This window comes from Sinocyclocheilus anshuiensis, unplaced genomic scaffold (assembly GCF_001515605.1).
Source record: "Sinocyclocheilus anshuiensis isolate Anshui unplaced genomic scaffold, SAMN03320099.WGS_v1.1 scaffold739, whole genome shotgun sequence".
Classification (NCBI taxonomy): Eukaryota; Metazoa; Chordata; class Actinopteri; order Cypriniformes; family Cyprinidae; genus Sinocyclocheilus; species Sinocyclocheilus anshuiensis.
In genome coordinates, this window is record NW_015551105.1 from 1 (window position 1) to 17991 (window position 17991).

General features: G+C 37.7%; 1 protein-coding gene across 4 annotated transcripts in view; it reads left to right on the plus strand.

Moving 5' to 3' along the window:
• Window positions 1-4369: 4369 nt before the first annotated feature.
• LOC107662873 (SH3 and multiple ankyrin repeat domains protein 3-like) overlaps window positions 4370-17991 on the plus strand; it is a 215040-nt gene continuing 201418 nt past the window's right edge. For all 4 annotated transcript variants that reach the window (XR_001631256.1, XM_016452983.1, XM_016452984.1 and 1 more), the window contains exon 1: window positions 4370-4774. Coding sequence is in view for 3 of the 4 variants with exons in the window: in XM_016452983.1 (XP_016308469.1) it covers window positions 4457-4774 (318 nt within the window). In the remaining variant the exon portion in view is untranslated. The remainder of the gene's footprint in view (window positions 4775-17991) is intronic.

Sequence of the window (17991 nt, forward strand, 5' to 3'; positions counted from 1 at the left end):
TGTGTGTTTTGCAAATATGATGTATTCTGAAGCAATATTCTCATTATTCAATATTTATAATATATTCAATATTTTATCCAAGGACATTTTTTTTGCCTTTATAGAGGGTATTTTCCCACTAATCTCATTAATACTTTCATTTCAAATTCTTACATTTGATCTATAAATTCAATTATAATAATGTGATTATCTATACGTTATCAAATTAAATAATTTACACTAAAAAATACAACTGCATTAAATAATATTATGAGATTCTTTTAAATATTTTTGAATATACAAACAAGAAATGATGGTGAAAATGATACTTTTCAACGAAATTAAAACGCCAGTGCCAGTAGTGTTTAATGAGTGAGTCATTGGGTCGTTCATTCAAACGATTTGTTCAAACGGCAGATTCATCAGATGTTTATGCGTGGGCTAATGAAACTTTGATTCAACCGATTCGTTCAAAACACGGAATCAGTCAGCAATGAATTGGCTGGTTGCTGTGAGATGCGCTGTGTTCCGCCTTAAAATGTAAGTGACCTAATATTATTGTATTTGCTTATTGAACTGTTTATAGAACTATTAAACAGTCGTAATGGTGAAAACGTTGTTTGATGTTGCCTAACTAACTGCATTTTAAATAGGCTATAAAAACTTTCCATTTTGAATTTTTACCTCAGGATGCTGAGTTTCTAAGTGTTACGCGTTTTGATTTCTGGAGAGGCTGCGTGAGCCTCGCCTCAGCAATAGATGCATAATATACAGTTTATGTGCCGGGGTTCAGCCCCGGACGGCCCCGGCCCAATTTAAACCCTGCTTATAGAGGACCTTAACGTCTTTAAAGTTGACTAGTGATTCAAACAGAAGTGAATTTAAGCATTAGCAGCACACTATAAAACTTGCATCTGTTTTTACATCTACTGCCTGTCTCTCTGCTAATTTAACCTCCCACAGAGGCGGCACGGCATACAGCCCAGCTCTGTGTGTGTTCACACTGGAAAATGTAGTTTAAAAAACAATATGCCCATGAGTGTTAACGCAAGAACATGCAATTATGCTACCGAACAAGACAAATAGAAGGAAATGGTCAGTTAATACCGTACAGGGAGAGAGAGAGAGTGAATGAGGAACAGGATAACAAAGGAATGACAAAGAGACTAAGGGAAAATGTGTCATAGGAGCGGATGAGTTTGTGATGGACGGCATAATAAAGTGGAACAATGACATGGGGTCAATCAGATTTTGGCCCACAGAGATAAAATACGAGGGCATGTGAGTAAGTGAGAGCAGGAGTCAGTGACATCACAGTGATGGAAGGCAGTGGGAGGGAGGGGATCCCTGTGGTGAATCCATAACTGTTTTACTCTGTGCTGATTACATGTCAGGCTTTCTTGCTTTCTTTTCTTTATTTGTTTCTTTTTTTGTTTGCCTGCATTTGGTTGCATGCTGAGGGGGGAATTCACTAAGAATGCATGACACAGGGCAGACTGATAGTGGCATGTTTTTGCATGCATTAACTTGCATTTGCATACAGTATATGTGCAGTTGTAGTACTCTTTCAGTGCATTTAGCACTAGATTGCATGGATTCATTCTTTTTTTAAATTAATTGTATTACATTATGCAAGCCTCAAATATGCATGAAAACTGACTTGAACACAGGTCCATTAGCATTAGTGTGTTTGTGTGTTATACTGTATTTAGAGCATTTATTGGTCCAGGTGTTTTGTGATGTTATGCACTGCTTTAGTGATGCTGCATAGTATTCAGTCAACCTGATAAAACGTTGATTTACGCACACGGATACACACATGCACACACACTGACAGCGTGAGATGACACTCAACGATGTGTGAACGCATCAAACTTTGTCAGATAGTGTTGGTAGCTGATGCTTTGCTATGGACTGTGAAGGCAATATTTGCTTGAAATCAATATAGCAGTTCAGCAGCCTCTCTTTCACTCATCCGCTTATGCTTTTACACTGAAACTCTGCCAATTATCATGTGTCAGATTTATTAGATCATTAGAATTCTCTGTGTATCTGATATCATCGTTTTGAATGTAATCTCTCTGATTGTAAGTTAAAGCCCACAGGTTTGCCTTTCCTGCTCAAAATCACTCTCTTGTCATTTTACACTATAATTCTGGCAATTATCAAAAATGTAAACCCTGAATGGATTTATTTTGCGATAATGTTTGGATGAAAGTGCATTATTCTCTTATCTAAATTACATGGCTGTTTACTGAATCAAAGATGAAGAAACATTAAATATTGATTGGAGTTTATTTTATGTGAGAAGATACAGGCAATATGAAATTAGCACAGCTATGTAGGAAATCAGTTGCCTGGGACAGCGTTCAATTATATAGCTTAGTGTCATTATACAAAATAATGACACGATGTCACAAAACTAACCAATCAGAATCAAGTATTGCACAGAGCCCTGCAGTAAGAGATCATTAGAGTTATATATGTATATCTGATGTGATTGTTTTGTTTAATGATGGTGTTGTAATTTGTGACCCTGGAGTCGCTGGGACATTTGTAGCAATAGCCAAAAATACATTGTATGGGTCAAAATTATAGATTTTTCTTTTATGCCAAAAATCATTAGGATATCAAGTAAAGATCATGTTCCATGAAGATATTTTGTAAATTTCCTACTGTCCACAAAAAAGGCAGTAGCGCCAAACACTCGTCCAAAAATCCAGTAGACAAAAACTATGGTGCGTAGATGCAAAATATACAAAGATACAAAGATGAAAGAGATCCGCACTCCTCCAAATGCAGCTAAAAAAGCTTATTCCATTTATTGTTCAGAGGTCACAAAAATATGTAGAAAGAAGTGCAAAAGTGCAAGTGCAGAACGTTTTCAGGTATTAACCCTTCCTCGGTGCCAATGTGTAAATTTCCTACTGTAAATATATTAAAACTTAAGTTTTGATTAGTAATATGCATTGCTAAGGACTTCATTTAGACACCTTTAAAGGCGATTTTCTCAATATTTAGAATTTTTTGCACCCTCAGATTCCAGATTTTCAAATAGTTGTATCTCGGCCAAATATTGTCCTATCCTAACAAACCATACATCAATGGAAAACTTATTTATTCTGCTTTCAGATGATGGACAAATCTCAACTTTAGAAAAATTAACCCTTATGACTGGTTTTGTGGTCCAGGGTCAAATTTGTTTTATTGTTCATTCAGAAATGTGTTTAACCAGCACTATAGTCCATAGATTTAAAAATCTTTAGCTTCTTTTTGCTTTTTATATTCTAGAATTTATTTAATAATTTTAAGTCTTTCTAAAATAAAATAAAAAGGCAAAATAAATTACTGACCGCAAATGTTTATATAGTTATTATTGGGGTAAGAACAAAGAAAAGAAAGAAATGAAAATTTTGAAGAAAATAAATGAATACTTTTAGTCAGCAAGGACACACTGATCAAAAGTGACAGTAAAGACATTTATAATGTAATAAAGGAACATTATATTTATCAAAGAATATAAACAAAAGTATCATGGTTTGTCACAAAAATATTATGGAGCTCAAGTTTTCAACATTGATAATAAGAAATGTTTCAAATCCACATATTAGAATGATTTCTGAAGGATCGTGTGACACTGTAGACTGGAGTAATGATGCTGAAAATTCAACTTTGCATCACAGGAATAAATTACATTTTAAATTATATTTAAATATAATATAATAAAATATTAGAATTTTAATTTGTAATAATATTTCATAACATTACTGTTTTGATCAAATACATTCAGGCTTGGTGAACTTCTTGCAGATGTATGGTATATAAACCATGCAGGAGTATATTTTGTGATAACTTATAACTTATATGGCCATTTATCAATTAAATAAAAAAAAATTAAAATAAAAAATAAATGGACAACATTTTTTAGATTTACATTTTATTATATGAGAAGAGAGATTTTAGGGATGTGAAGACATGAAACTAGTGCAGCTATATAGAATATTGGTTACTTGGGCCAGAGGTCATTTATAGAAACAAAATATTGATTTAATAGATAAATATAAATATTTGACTCCAGAAAAAAAAACAAGAGAGCTGTTGCAATAATAAATAACCAATATCAGATAATTCGAATTGTTTTGTGAGCTAATCTGATTATTTTGCATTATTTAATGCTGATGTTGTAGTCTGTCTTATTGTTAATTGATAAATGTGTTAAACCGGAATTATAGCCTACAGGTTTGATGCTTGAAATGCTTAATCACAGCACACATCTAACCTCTCTCTCTCTGTCTCTCTCTCTCTAATCCTCTCTTGCATCTCCCCTCCCCTCTCTCTCTCTCTCTCTCTCACTCTTTCACTCCCTGCGCTGGTGCATGTGCGCGTGTGCCAGCAGCTCCCCGTGTGTGTGTGTGTGTGTTTGTGCGCGGGTGCTTGAGGGAGGCACTATGCAGTCAGAGCTCCACACACACAGAGCATGCCTGTGAGTGCGGGCTCGGGCAAACATGAGCCTTCCCAGCCCAGAGATCGTCCACAGCAGCAGCCTGAACTCCCGTTTGAGCCCCCCTCTGCCCTCCCCCTCTCCTCTCTCCCTCTCTCGCTGCCTCTCTCTCTCCCTCTCCTCATCTACTCTCGCCCTGCGCAGCCTCTTCCCCGCCACCTCTCCAGCACCAGCCGGGGGGACATCTCCCGCTCTCCGCACGCCGACGTTTGCCGAGCGCCGGCCGGCCCCATGGAGGAACCCCAGGGCAACACACTGGTCGTCCGCATAGGCATCCCTGACCTGCAGCAAACGGTGAGTTCTGTCAGCGCTCCAAACTCTCTCTCTCTCTGTCTGTCTTTTATTGCCTGTTCTCTTCTCTTTTAAGCATGCACTTGATTGTTCTCTTTCTTTTTGTACCTTTTTATCTTCTTCACTCTTTTTGCTCTTGAACGCAACCCGTCTTCATTAGTGCGGCTGCGGCGGACTTTGAAAACTGGCCACTTGGAGAGAGACGGAAAATAACGGGTGGGTTATCGGAGCTTTACTGTAATTCACAGGGACTTTTTCCCGCCTGTCGCGAGGCTGTCAGACTTGTCAGTTGGGTTGCAGCATATTGTACCGCGTCCCCAGGGCCCTCTGGAGTGACATATGGTGCTGATGGATATGAGAGCGCCGTGCTGAAGTGCAGTTACTCACCTGTTCCTTTTGGACAGATACAGGTGTTACGGTTGCAGGTGGCATATGTAATTTAATCTTTTTTTTTTTCAGTATTGCATACACTGAAGCCAGGATCTGGAGGTTTGCTTGAACTTTGATTGCATATAAGCATGGCTTTCATTTCTTTTTCTAACCTGAGGTTAGTTTGGACGTTAAGGTTGTTTAAACGTGATTTGCAGCGATTGGAAGTCATTCGATTTCACTGAGATTTGGCGATTTAGATGCATGACTGGACGAGATGAGCGTCGGTTTTCAATTTGTTCTCTGTGGTACCGGGTGACAGCTATCCATTAGCATTCCCAATATAATTATGTATGGTATATACACTAGCTTTCAAAAGTTTGGTGTCGGTAAGATTTTTTTATGTTTATGAACAAAGTCTATGGTCACCAAGGCTGCATTTATTGAATCAAAAAATGCAGTAAAAACAGTAATATTATGAAAAATTATTTCAATTTAAAATAACAGTTTTCTGTTTGAATGTAATTTAAAAATGTAATTTATTCCTGTGATGCAAAGCTGAATTTTCAGCAGCCATTACTTCAGTCTTCAGTGTCACATGTTCCTTCAGAAATCATTCTGATATGCTGATTTGCTCTTATTATTATCAATGTTGAAAACAGTTGTGCTGCTCAATATTTTTGAGGAAACCATTTTTCTCTTTTATTAATAGAAAAGAACAGCATTTATTTTAATTTAGAAGTATTTTTAACAGTTTAAGTCTTTACTGTCACTTTTGATTTAATTTAATGCATGCTTGCTAAAAAAAAAAAGCGTTATTGCAAAAAAATCGTAATAGCCCCCTAAACCTTTGAATGTTACATGTTGCTTGCAAAAAAAAAAAGAAAAAAAGTATTTCATTGGAAAGCTCGGTTAATTTTACCAGCAGGTGCTAACAGAGCCATGCTAACTATCCAAACCTTGACCCCTTGGAGCTGAGCTGGGATTGTGTGATTGACAGCAGTGTGGAGCATGAGGCGAGAGCCTCAAAAAGATAAGAAATGCTTTATAACTTTATTCAAATAATAGGCAGCTGCCAGCCAATCACTGTGAGCGTCTCAGAGTGTCTCAAAATGTACCAATATTGCTGTACTTTATGGTTGGTTCTATATTCTAATATATATTTAAGTCCGATTTCAAATGCAATTTCCACACTTTAATTATAGCTTGGATATGGCTGGGTTAACAAAAGTGTATGAAATGTCAATAAGCACAATTACAGCAATTACAAAAATGCACATATGTTAAAATGCCTAAAGTGTATGTATGATGATTTAATTGACTTTGTATTGAAAGCAATCATAGACCATGCTGAAGGTGTTTTGGCCAGTGTCATGCAGTTTCCTTTTTTAGTCAGTGAAAATAGTGGTTTGCCTCCATTGGTGATACGCTGAGCAAATGTGCAAACAATGAAGTTCACGTGATCCTGACACAGATGAATATGACAGTCGAGTAGGATCACCTACTAGTGACCAACAGCAACTTGCTATTCATTAGTAGCTCAGAGTGGGTGGGTTTATTTCTGTTGGGTTATGGATGGTCCTTGCCCATTTGTTCAGGTTCCAGTATGAGGTTTAATCGTTGGATTAAGGTGGAGCTGATTCTAAGAATATAACCAAATATTCTAGATTGGGGGACCAAATGGAAAAGTTTAAGAAATTATCTTTAAAAAAATAATCCTGTGAATGTTGTGTGAATATATGTGTCTAGCCCTGGTTGAACTGATTACTTGGTTTTAAGAAAGCTTGCTGCATGTTTCTCAGCCTGTTTGGTTGAGTCCGTCAGTGCATTTGATGCCTGTGAAGTGAGTAACTGCAGTAGAATGAGTGAGCAACAGATCGATGGCTCATTCTGCCTGTCAGAAATGTGTTTCTCCTCGAATCTTTCATCCTCGCTCTCAGCGCTGTATGAGTGTGCATTGGCGACCATGCATGCATTAGCATTGACTTGTGGTTGCATGTGAGGGTGTATGTGTGTGGTTATGTGTCAGAGCTTCATTAAAAGCAGAAAGCCGTAGTGTTAACGAGTGCTGTCCTTTAGCAGGGCCCAAATCTCTATGTTAATAATGAGAGGTGAATGAGAGCAGAGAGAATGTGTTAAATGCCAGATTTTCACTGGCCCATCCCACCGCCACCCGCCTTTCAAATGCTAACTCACACCCGCTAAGTCCTGATAGTATCTTTGGGGGCATTATAATCCAAATAAACAATATCAGATTGCAATCTCTGCTCTCATATGCCCACATCTGGCTCCTGAGAGCACGAGGAACTCGGAGAAATCATGGGTGTCTCGCACATGTTTTTTTTTTTTTTTTTTTTGCATTTTTGGAGGGGAGGGGGCCCCTTTTTTTTTTTTTTTTTTTTTTGCATTTTCGAGGTGGAAGGGGTCTTTGGTGTAAGTTTTGTTAAGTCAGGGGTTTCCAAACTTTTTGATCTCAAGGAAAACCAAGTATGTTGGTCCTCTCTTGTAAGGGACACCCTTCCTAAAATATAATGCACAATTTCTTATATAATTAAGTGTGTGTAATATATACGATTTGATAAATGTTGACCTGTTTTATTTCATTTGTTTTTATTAATATTAATAATAATACACCTCTAATAATGTCACACTTCTGTTCATCAACTTGCATTGGCTGCCAATATCTGCTCGAATAAAATTCAAGGCATTGATGTTTGCCTACAAAACAACCACTGGCTCTGCACCCCTTCACCTAAATTCACTAATTCAGACTTATGTGCAAGTGAACGGTGCTTTGTAGTGCCATCCCAAAGAGGCACAAAATCACTTTCACTGATTTTTACCTTAACTGTTCCCTGCTTGTGGAATGACTTGCCCAAATCCATCCAAGCAGCTAAGTCCTTAGCCATCTTATTATTATTATTATTATGCAATTTATTCATTTTACATTTTTTACTTCTTTTACTGCACACTCCTTTGCGGGTCCCATGCAGGACCCCAGTTTGAAACCCCCAATTTTTGATCACTTCCAGAGGAAAATAATATTGCTCAAACTGCTCAAATTGTATTGCTCTTTCATAGCTCAGGATATATAGTCTCAATTATGTTTTATTTAAGCTTCAACTTTGTCACATATGAGACAATTTTGAGCATGTAGTGTTTTGAATAATATAATATGATATGATTAATATGGTTGTAAAGCGCTATGGTTGTAAAGTGTACAGTAGTACATAGTAAATCACTATATAAATGCCTCATTCATTCAGTATTCACAATAATATTCAGGTAATTTGCTCTTGAAAGGATTTCATGAGAATTATTTGAGCTCATATTGAGATGTTCTGATGTTTGGTTGTAGACTTTGTATCTTGGCAAATGTAAGCATATTTTGAGACAATGTTGAGATCTCTAGAAGAGACACATGTGAGATTCATGGTAGGGCTGCACGATATTGGAAAAAACTCACATTGCGATATTTTATTTTTCTGCAATATATATTGCGATATGAAAAAAAAAATCACCACATGACTTGGAATAGTTTATTTGGGGGAAAAAAATCAACGATTGGGGTGATTTTGTAGGCGAGTAAATCAGCATAGGAAATAAACAAAGTACAAGCATAGATACATATAACAGAACAAAGATACAAATGAAATAAGCAGTGCTTTATATTGTTCAGGTAAGTCTAACAGTATTCAGGTACAGAAATTTAATAATCAAATGTAAAATAACACTGCATAGTTTTCACTGTTTAAATTAAATCTAATAAATCTGTGTTAAAGCTACAAAAGTGATTTTTCTTTGTGTTTTGTTGTTTGATTAACATTCTTAACACAGAAAGCCTCAGGAACATTAAACTGCTGTAAACCAATAAACTGTTACACATTCATTTTCTTTCTCAATTGTTTCCCTTCACCTATGCCATAAGCATCTGTGTTTACAAGGATACTTGCAGAGCACAGTATTTCAGGCACAAATAGATGCAGAAGTGAACAGAATTCGGTGTTCATCTGCGTGGCTCTCACCGTGTCTACACCAGACGCGAGCGGCGTGGCGTGGCACGACAAAATACAATGAACCCATATAATCAGTTATGCTGTCTACACTGGATGCGGCGCGGCACGACAAATACGACGTACTGACACAAAGTTCAAATGATTGGCAACGGTCGCTTTGTCACGTCCAGTGTAGACAGACTTTGTGTCGTGCTTAAAACGCGTGGAAAACGCCAGTCACGCCGCTTTCTCCTTCTTTCCAAAGCGCTTGGGAGCTTGCGCAGTGTTGCCAACTACTTTTCAGAGAAAGTTGCTAAAGGATGGTCGATTTGTTGCTAAAAGTTGCTAAACGTTGTGCATGACGTTGTGATGTCATTGCGTAAACACGACGCAAAATTGTCACATCATCAAATCTCAGCAAAAAATATATTACTAACTGATCAACAATCGCAGGTACAACTTGATCTTTTACCTTCAGTTTAAAATAAAAAGTGCACTTTTTAAAATCTTCCATTGATGTCTATATTCAGGTTCTTTATTCATCTTTTGCAGTGCTGCCTTTGGCAGTGATTACAGCTCCGAGACTTACTGTAAGTAGGCTGTGCGTCTACTGGATTTGCAGAACTGGATTTGGTCAGTTATTCCTGTGTCCTCCATGCAGATGCTTTGTGGATCATCTGTGAACTGTAATCTTCAGGTCTCTGAACACATTTTCTGTGGGGTTTAAATCTTGGCTTTGACTGTGCCAATTAGAGACGTCCAGAAAACTGTCCATTAAGTATGGCTCATTGACGTAGTCTAAGACTGGTGGGGGGTTTTTTCATTGCAGATTTCTTTGAGTTTTGTTCCATTCAATTAGCTCCTTCAGATGAGCAAATCTCCCTTTTCTAGCCCATTAAAAGTAGGAATGGGCATTAATTTGAATATTTGGGCTCATAAAAAATTTATATTCAAATATTTGTTTATTTAAATTATGTTTAACGAGAAAGACGTTATTTTTTAATATTCAATTTTTTGTCACCATTTCTGAACAAGCTTATGAGTAGGCATTATACACAACAATGTTCTACGTTTTTTTAGTTGAAAAAGTGTGTAAACAAACAAGGATTTATCATGGATTCCCTGCATTTACGGCCAGCAAAGCAACAAGTTGTAAAATTCGAATAGTGTTTTTCATTTTTCGAATAATAATTACAGATGGAATATTCAAGTATTTGTGCACACCCCTAATAAAAAGCTTCCTGCTCCATGAACCTGCATGACTTCATGGTTTTAGCGTTTTCATCAGAAGCGGTGCTTGGCATTTTTGCAAGCCAAAGAGAGAGATGTTTCTCTCATCAGATCTGGGAAGCTTTTTCTTTCGTCTTCGCGAAGTCCTAGAAGTGCCAGTTGGCAAAGATTAGGTTCTGGCATAAGTTTAGTAAACAGGAGCGGCCAGGGTCCTTATTGCTCTTTTTGGATGGATAACCAGTCTTTGGGGTTTGAATGATCTTTCATTTGACAATGATGGCCTCCACACTGCTTCTAGAATCCTTCAATGTTTTAACATTGTAAACTGTAGGACCTCATGTGGATAAGTGTATGATTATGCATGTCCAACCAAGTGAATTTTCAACAGTCAAGTCTTCAAGCTATCAGATGATCAAAAATCTAGCGTAGTGAAAAAAGCTCATGCTTGCATGCTTATTTATTTATTTATACATGCTTATGTATTTTATTATTATTTAAAAGTATCTATTTATGTACAATTTTTTCCTTGCATTTATTTATTTGCTTGTGTGATGCAGTGGTGAAAGGACAATGTTTTTATTGATATATTTATGTATTTATTTGCTTATGTATGTTTTTAATTCTTATTTGAAGGTATAGTTTCTTACTATGGGCATCCTGTGCATTAAAAAAAAAAAACTTTCTAAAAGCTGGTTATCACAAGCATTCATTTTATAGATAGAAAAATAATTTTTAGTGCATTCTGAAATAAAAGTGTCCATTCTAAAATAAAAGTCAAGATAAAAAGGTTTGAATCATTTCTGAAAGGTTTAAACCTGAAGATTTGTATCTGCCATGTGTATTGTGAAGGTTACACTCGTTTTGCAAATTCCTCACCTTGCATTAATGTCGCATCTGCTTACAGTTTGTCTTGTGAATGTTGTTGGCTGTGTTCACTGCAGGGTGACTTCCAAAAGACTATGTATATTAATAAAGAGAGAGAGAAAGAGGAAGAAAAGGGAAATACAAAGAAGGATAGGAAAAGGTGGAGAAAAAATGATATGCAGAGAAAAGCACATGTCTCTGGAGGGTTTCGGTTAAGGATTTCAAAGTGTGACAAAAGCCCTATTCCCTGACGTTAATCGCAGAGGGACACCTGTGATGTACTTACACATGGCACAGACTACAGGGACCTACAGGGAGAAATGTTACGCTTTACAGTAGATTACAGATGAAAGTTTGACTGTACGCGTGTAGGTTTGTGCACACTTCATCTGCTCCTATCTCTTGTGTGAAATTCAAATCATTTCCCGAAATGAAATGATGTTCATTTCTTCAGCTTTTCCTTTTTCACATATTGGTTTTGCTTAAAGGAAGAGTTCCCTCAAAAATGAAAATTCTGTTATAATTTTTTTTTCTCACCCTCATGTCATTCCGAACCCTTATGACTTTCTTTCTTCTGTGGAACACAGAAGAAAACATATTGAAGACATATTGCGTAATATCTAGACTATTCTTTTTCATAATGGGGACTGGGGCTGTTTAGCTCCACAAAATGATAAAAAGCCACACAAAAGTAGTCCATATGACTCATGTGCCACATTACAAGTCTTTGTGTGAAATTTAATTCATTAAGTAGTTTTGTTAAGTAATTCTCAAACCTCCTGCGTCAAGATTCGTTGTGCTGGATTTGACATTAATGACTCCTGACATCAGTGTCGTCGAACTTCTTGACATGCCGTATTTGAATTGAATGTGATTTGAGGGCTACACTCAGGTGATTTTCAGTAAATAATTCTATTTTAAAATGTTCCTCAAACAAAGATGGCTTCAGTTCAGATTTGGAACATAGTGCACTACCGTTATGATGCTTTTTCATAATTTTTCTAGCTTGACAATCTGCATTATGAAAATGAACACTCTTGACATTCTGCAATATTTCTTCTATTATGTTCCACAGAAGATATAAAATCATACCCGTTTGGAACGACATGAGGGTGAGTAAATGATGACAGAATTTTCATTTCGGGTGAACTGTCTCCTTATTGGTTTCATATTGACTGCCAATCCCACTCACAGAGATGTCTGGCGTGAGTTCATTCAGGTTTATTACCCGGCTGAGCTGTGCTGCTCAAATACATGCAATCGCCTGAGAGTACTAAGTAGTCAAAGTAACTTGTGCACTATATAATCTTTTGGAGACAGAAGCTTTGTGTAAAGAGAAGAAGTTGTTTGGCAAGCATGAGTAACATTAGAGCAATTCTCAGCAGATATCATCTTAAATTTTGGTATTTTTCTCACACAAAGCTATCATTTGACTTTAGAATACTTGGAATGAAGTGCACAAGTCATATGGACCATGTCAGAAGAGTGATGGCTCATAGCTCATTCCTTTCAAGGGCTCAAACTTGAGCTTTTACCACTACGCCACATTATTCCTGAGTATATAAGTGAGCAGTTTGTGGAATTTGAATGCGTTCTCTTATGCATTGTTATCTATGCCGTCTTTGTCTTTTTGTGTCTCGGATGAATAATATCAAACGCTACACGAAATACTTGTTCCCATGTCTTGTTAATTTGTGGCCACGATTTACTGATTCGTTCCCTCGATTTAGTAAATTGTGGCTGTGTTGTACTGATTTGTTCCTTAGATTTAGTAAATCGTGGCCACATTGTACTAATTCGTTCCCTCGGTTTGATTTAATAAAAATGAGGAAATTAATTAGTAAATTGTGGCTACAAATTTAGGGATGTGCGCGACGACTAATTTGACTGTCGTTTAAACGAAAGTGTCGTATCCGACTAGTCGACTAGTCTAAAAGCATGAAACCCCCAAAAGATGGTAAGAAAAAAAAAACCTCTGTTCGTGCATGTAGCATAGATAGCCTATATCTGAAATACTTAATCTATGAATCACACTGTCAAATCCCTCAATGAATTCCGCTTGCCACACACTTGCCTCGCGTTATCATCATTTCATTTTAGGTGGTCGTTAAAAAGAAATAAAAGAAGAGCATACACTCAACGTCGGTCAAATCATAGCTTATTTATTCAAATCAGCTGGGGAAATGCAGAACAATGGAAAATCAATCAATAGCCTGACGGAATTCTTAATCTTCATATAATGTTAGCCAACATATTAAAACACAAGTCAAAGACAATAGGAAGGTTTATCAAGAAATAGCATTAAAACGGCTTTTAAAAACATACTTCGTGTAGGCTATATTGTCTAAAAACAAAACAATGCAACAATGCCCATTTTACTTACTCAGACCACGCGTTATTTGTTCCGTGAAATTATCAACGTGGTCTGGTGAAAGACGGGACCTGAGGCGATTAACAATAAAATTCCTGCACTTGAAAAAACGCGCTCGGCAGGAACTGAAGTCGCAGGCACGCAGAGATAACGAAAAGCAAGCTGATAGAGTTTCAGAAAGCTCCTGGACATCCCGCACCACCACCAAAGTGGGTCTTCGTTAGAGGAATAGACTGCGCGGACGGGATCGCAGCACCGACGTGTTGTAGTGAATGACGTGATTGACATTTGCTGGCTTTGGCCAGCCGTACCGTTTAGTCAACTAGTCGACTAGTTCGACATCCCTAACAAATATACACGTAGCGGGAACAAATTCTTAATTCGTGGCCCCGATCTATAAATATTTTTTCCTGCATGTCATATGTGGGGCACTGTAGTTTTGTGATATATATTTTGACCGTTTAATGAAAGCTTGTCATATTGGATTTGGAACCAATTAAAGGGGTCATATGACGTTGCTAAAAAAAGAACATTATTTTGTGTATTTGGTGTAATGAAATGTGTTTATGTGGATTCCATGTCCCGGCAAATGTTCAAATTTGATCTGAACTGTTCTGGAACAGTGTTGTAAATACAACTTAACCACTGATTTCTAGTTGTGTCCTCTTTTGGAAGGCCAAACAAAGTAGTTTCGCTTTCACAACGAAACACACATTGTCTCCACAACATGGCGGCGGTGGCAACAACAATACTACAGTGAGAATCAAAGTTACGCCTTCTTTCTTTGCGTGAACATTTGGGCGGTGTTATGCAAATCTTCCCACACAGTGACGTAGACATGTGGGGGCGTGTTTAAACTAGGCGTTTTAGGAGGGCGAGGACGAATCTTAACTTTTATAAAGAATATCTCTTTGGGTTTGAGACTTTAGTCTTTGCAACTTTAGGGATCTTATCTATTCATGAACAGCTTGTAACACTCCAAAGAGAAAGGAAAACTTGAAATCGCATCATATGACCCCTTTAAGTGTTAATTTTAGCAGCGCCCTGTGTGATTTGGTGATTGTACATGTTTGTAATGCTCTGGTAATCAGATTCTTGGTCCCAGATCTCCTGTTGACAGATGGCATGCGTGGCACAGTATGGCCACAGAGCACAGTGACAGCTGTAATACACACCTTACAGTCCACCTGGCCTTCCTCTGTGGATGTCTAATGAGTGTTTAAAACAAGGAGTAGCATTCTCAGCACATTTAACTTCCATAATGTGATTTTTGAGTTTTCAGTGGGAAATAATGTAGAGAGGTACATGATTAATCGGAATAAAACTGAAATCGCATTATGGTTTAGTGGGATTCTCAAATCAGAAAGACTGTGATTTCATTAAATAAATATAAGCGCTGTGTGTTTCAGAGTGAAGCGCAGCACTGAGTTCTTTTACACACTAGCAGCTTATGATCCAGTGTTTTCAGTGTCTTGGTTTGCAGTAAATTCTGCTACACACAAACTTATCTCTACATCTACTCAGTTTGGGTCAGTTATAATGTGCATTTAGGAACATGTGCCAAACATCTTCACAGGAGAAGTGCTTATAACTTTAAGGACTTCCTGCATTTTTCTGCCAAAATAAAAGCTCAATGGTTTAATGTTTCAAAATGAAAAAAAAAAAACCATAAATATTAAATATATAAATAAATATTAGTATTGTCATTGTAATTTACAGTTGTACCATGAAATAAAATTATTATTATTTTATTATTTTGTTAAATGCGAATTTTATTTTACAGTGAAATGTTACAATAGTAATATTTCTTATTTTGTTCATATTTTTATGTAGTAACAGCAATAATTTTAGTATTACTGTTATTATAGTCATAATTGATATATAATTCCACAATTTTTGGCCAAATTATGGATCCCTATAAAAAATATTAATATAATAATAATATTCATTTCCCCCACCCACTCAACCTTGATTACTTTAGCAGAGAAGAAAAACTGTTTTAGAAGTGGAGAAAGTTACATTTTGATTAAACGTTTCTTTTCTTTCTCTTTCTCTTCTGGATATTTATTAAGAAAGTATATATGATTAATTTTGATTTCATTTAGCCTAACTCCCTTACAGTGAATAGCAGCATAGTTAACAAAACCACCTGGAAACTAGTGCCAGATATTTGGAGTCAGTGTTGATATTGTGTTCCAGAACGATATGTGATGTTACTGAGGCGAGACAGCATCATCCGAGCTTGAGACAGACTGATGGGTCTGAGACAGCAGAATCTCTAGAATACTGGTGGCTGACTGCAGCTGTCCGATCTAATGCTCGTCTTGGACTCGCCGCTCGGGATCTGATTATTTTTGGGTTAGCATTATTAGCATTGAGTTGTGAGCATATTAGCCCCACGTCGGCTGCCCTGCTGCTTAATAAAGGCCATTAATTGAGAGCGGCTTTTGTTTGGACCTCAACAGAAGAGATTAGCCGTTCACCTCAGCCACAGCAGGCTGTTTAAACTACATAAAGAGCCTGCTTTCCATCTCATTCTCTTCCTTTCCTTTTTTTCTGTCACTGTATACTTAAATAGAGGTGATTGATGCATTTTTAACACCACAGCGTGCATGCAGCAGTAATGCGTGGTCATAAATATGCTTTTCACTCACAGCGTTCAACAGTGTCACTTCACGAGGATCGTCTTTTTCTTTCACACTTTCTGTTTGATCATTTAGCTTCCTTTTCGTACGCTGTCATCGCTACATCGAGACATCCTAGTCTCCTATGTTCTCTCTGTCTGTCTTCACAATCCTTTGTGCTTCAGAAGGCATCTTGCCCCCTCTTCTGGCACACACGTTTGCTCGGCAAGACGATGCCATCCATCACGGCAGAGATGGAAATGGAGGGCTTCGTTTGCGGAGGCGTCTCACGTTTTTCCGATGCTATTTTTAGCTCATTCAAACCCAACCTGCACTAGCATGTCTGTTGCAGACTCTCCCAGCCCGTCTGGACACAGTGCACACACACATTCACTCAAATGAGAGCTGGGTTTTAGGACTGAACGTCTGGAGCTTGTTATTCAGGTGTGTCCTGCATTCATCTGAGCAGGTGAAGGGAGCCGTCCCCAGTGGACTCTGGGATTGATGTGCATATGGCACTGAGAGCAGACCTCGACTGAGATCTATGCTGCTCCGGGCATTTGCACTTTCCTGTTGTTCTTTAAGTGGAGCTTTCTTTTCCATCTGAAGCCATGAAACCAGGAACGATCTGAAAAGCTGCCTTTAGTATCCCTATATGTGTGTGTGCGTGTATGTGTGTGTGTATATTAGGGGTTGAACGATTTCTGATTTTTTAAAGTCGACTTTTATGTTATGAAAGTCGAGTCGAAGTCGACTAGTCGCTGATGACGGATCACAGACATATATGTTGATTTCTTGAACGCAATGGCCAATCAGTACAATTGGAGCGCTTAGCCAAGCGCTAAATACCCTCAACGTGTTTTTGCAGTGTTGAGCAATGTAACCAATCACCGACATATCTGTTGATTTCTTGAACGCAATGGCCAATCAGAAACGTTTTGTCAGAATTCACTCATCGCTGAAAGCGCCACAGTTTTTAAGTGCAGTTTTGCACGCTCGTGAATCATCTCATGACTAAGTGCAGACACGATGTAAATAAGAGATTCTTTGTGCAGTTTAGAGAGCTTCATTGATTATAACGGAACTTTGTAAGATCGCGATGAACGAAGCCTGATGTCGGCCCCGCTGCAGCGCTTAGCCAAGCGCTAAATACCCTCAACGTGTTTTTGCAGTGTTGAGCAATGTAACCATTCACAGACATATATGTTGATTTCTAGAACGCAATGGCCGCAGTTTTTAAGTGCAGTTTGGCACACTCGTGAATCATCTCATGACTAAGTGCAGACGCGATGTAAGTAAGAGATTCATTGTGCAGTTTAGAGAGCTTCATTGATTATAATGGAACTTTGTATGATCGCAATGAAGAGGAGTGACGCTTTTTAGTGATAAAGGGAGCACGCTTTGCGCACTTTCTAGGGTATAATCCATTCAGAATTTGTATGAAACTTTCGTTTTTCGGATACATAGGCTACACCCTGCAAAGTTTCGGGAATGACATCCGCATATTTATGTGGGATTCACTCTCGAAATAGCAGTGATTTGCAATGGACGGAACATAAAATATGTCGATTTAATTCTGGAACCGGTCCTGGCCAAACCTCCACAGACAGCACGCGTCCCGAGCGAGATCTAATTCACGGACCAAAAGCATGTGTAAACTTTATTGAGATCGGGAAATATCAACCCGTAATTTCATTTCATTTCCAGTAACGGACGGTAGAAAGTTCAGCAATGAATGGTGTGCGATTTATGACAGAATATAGTCCC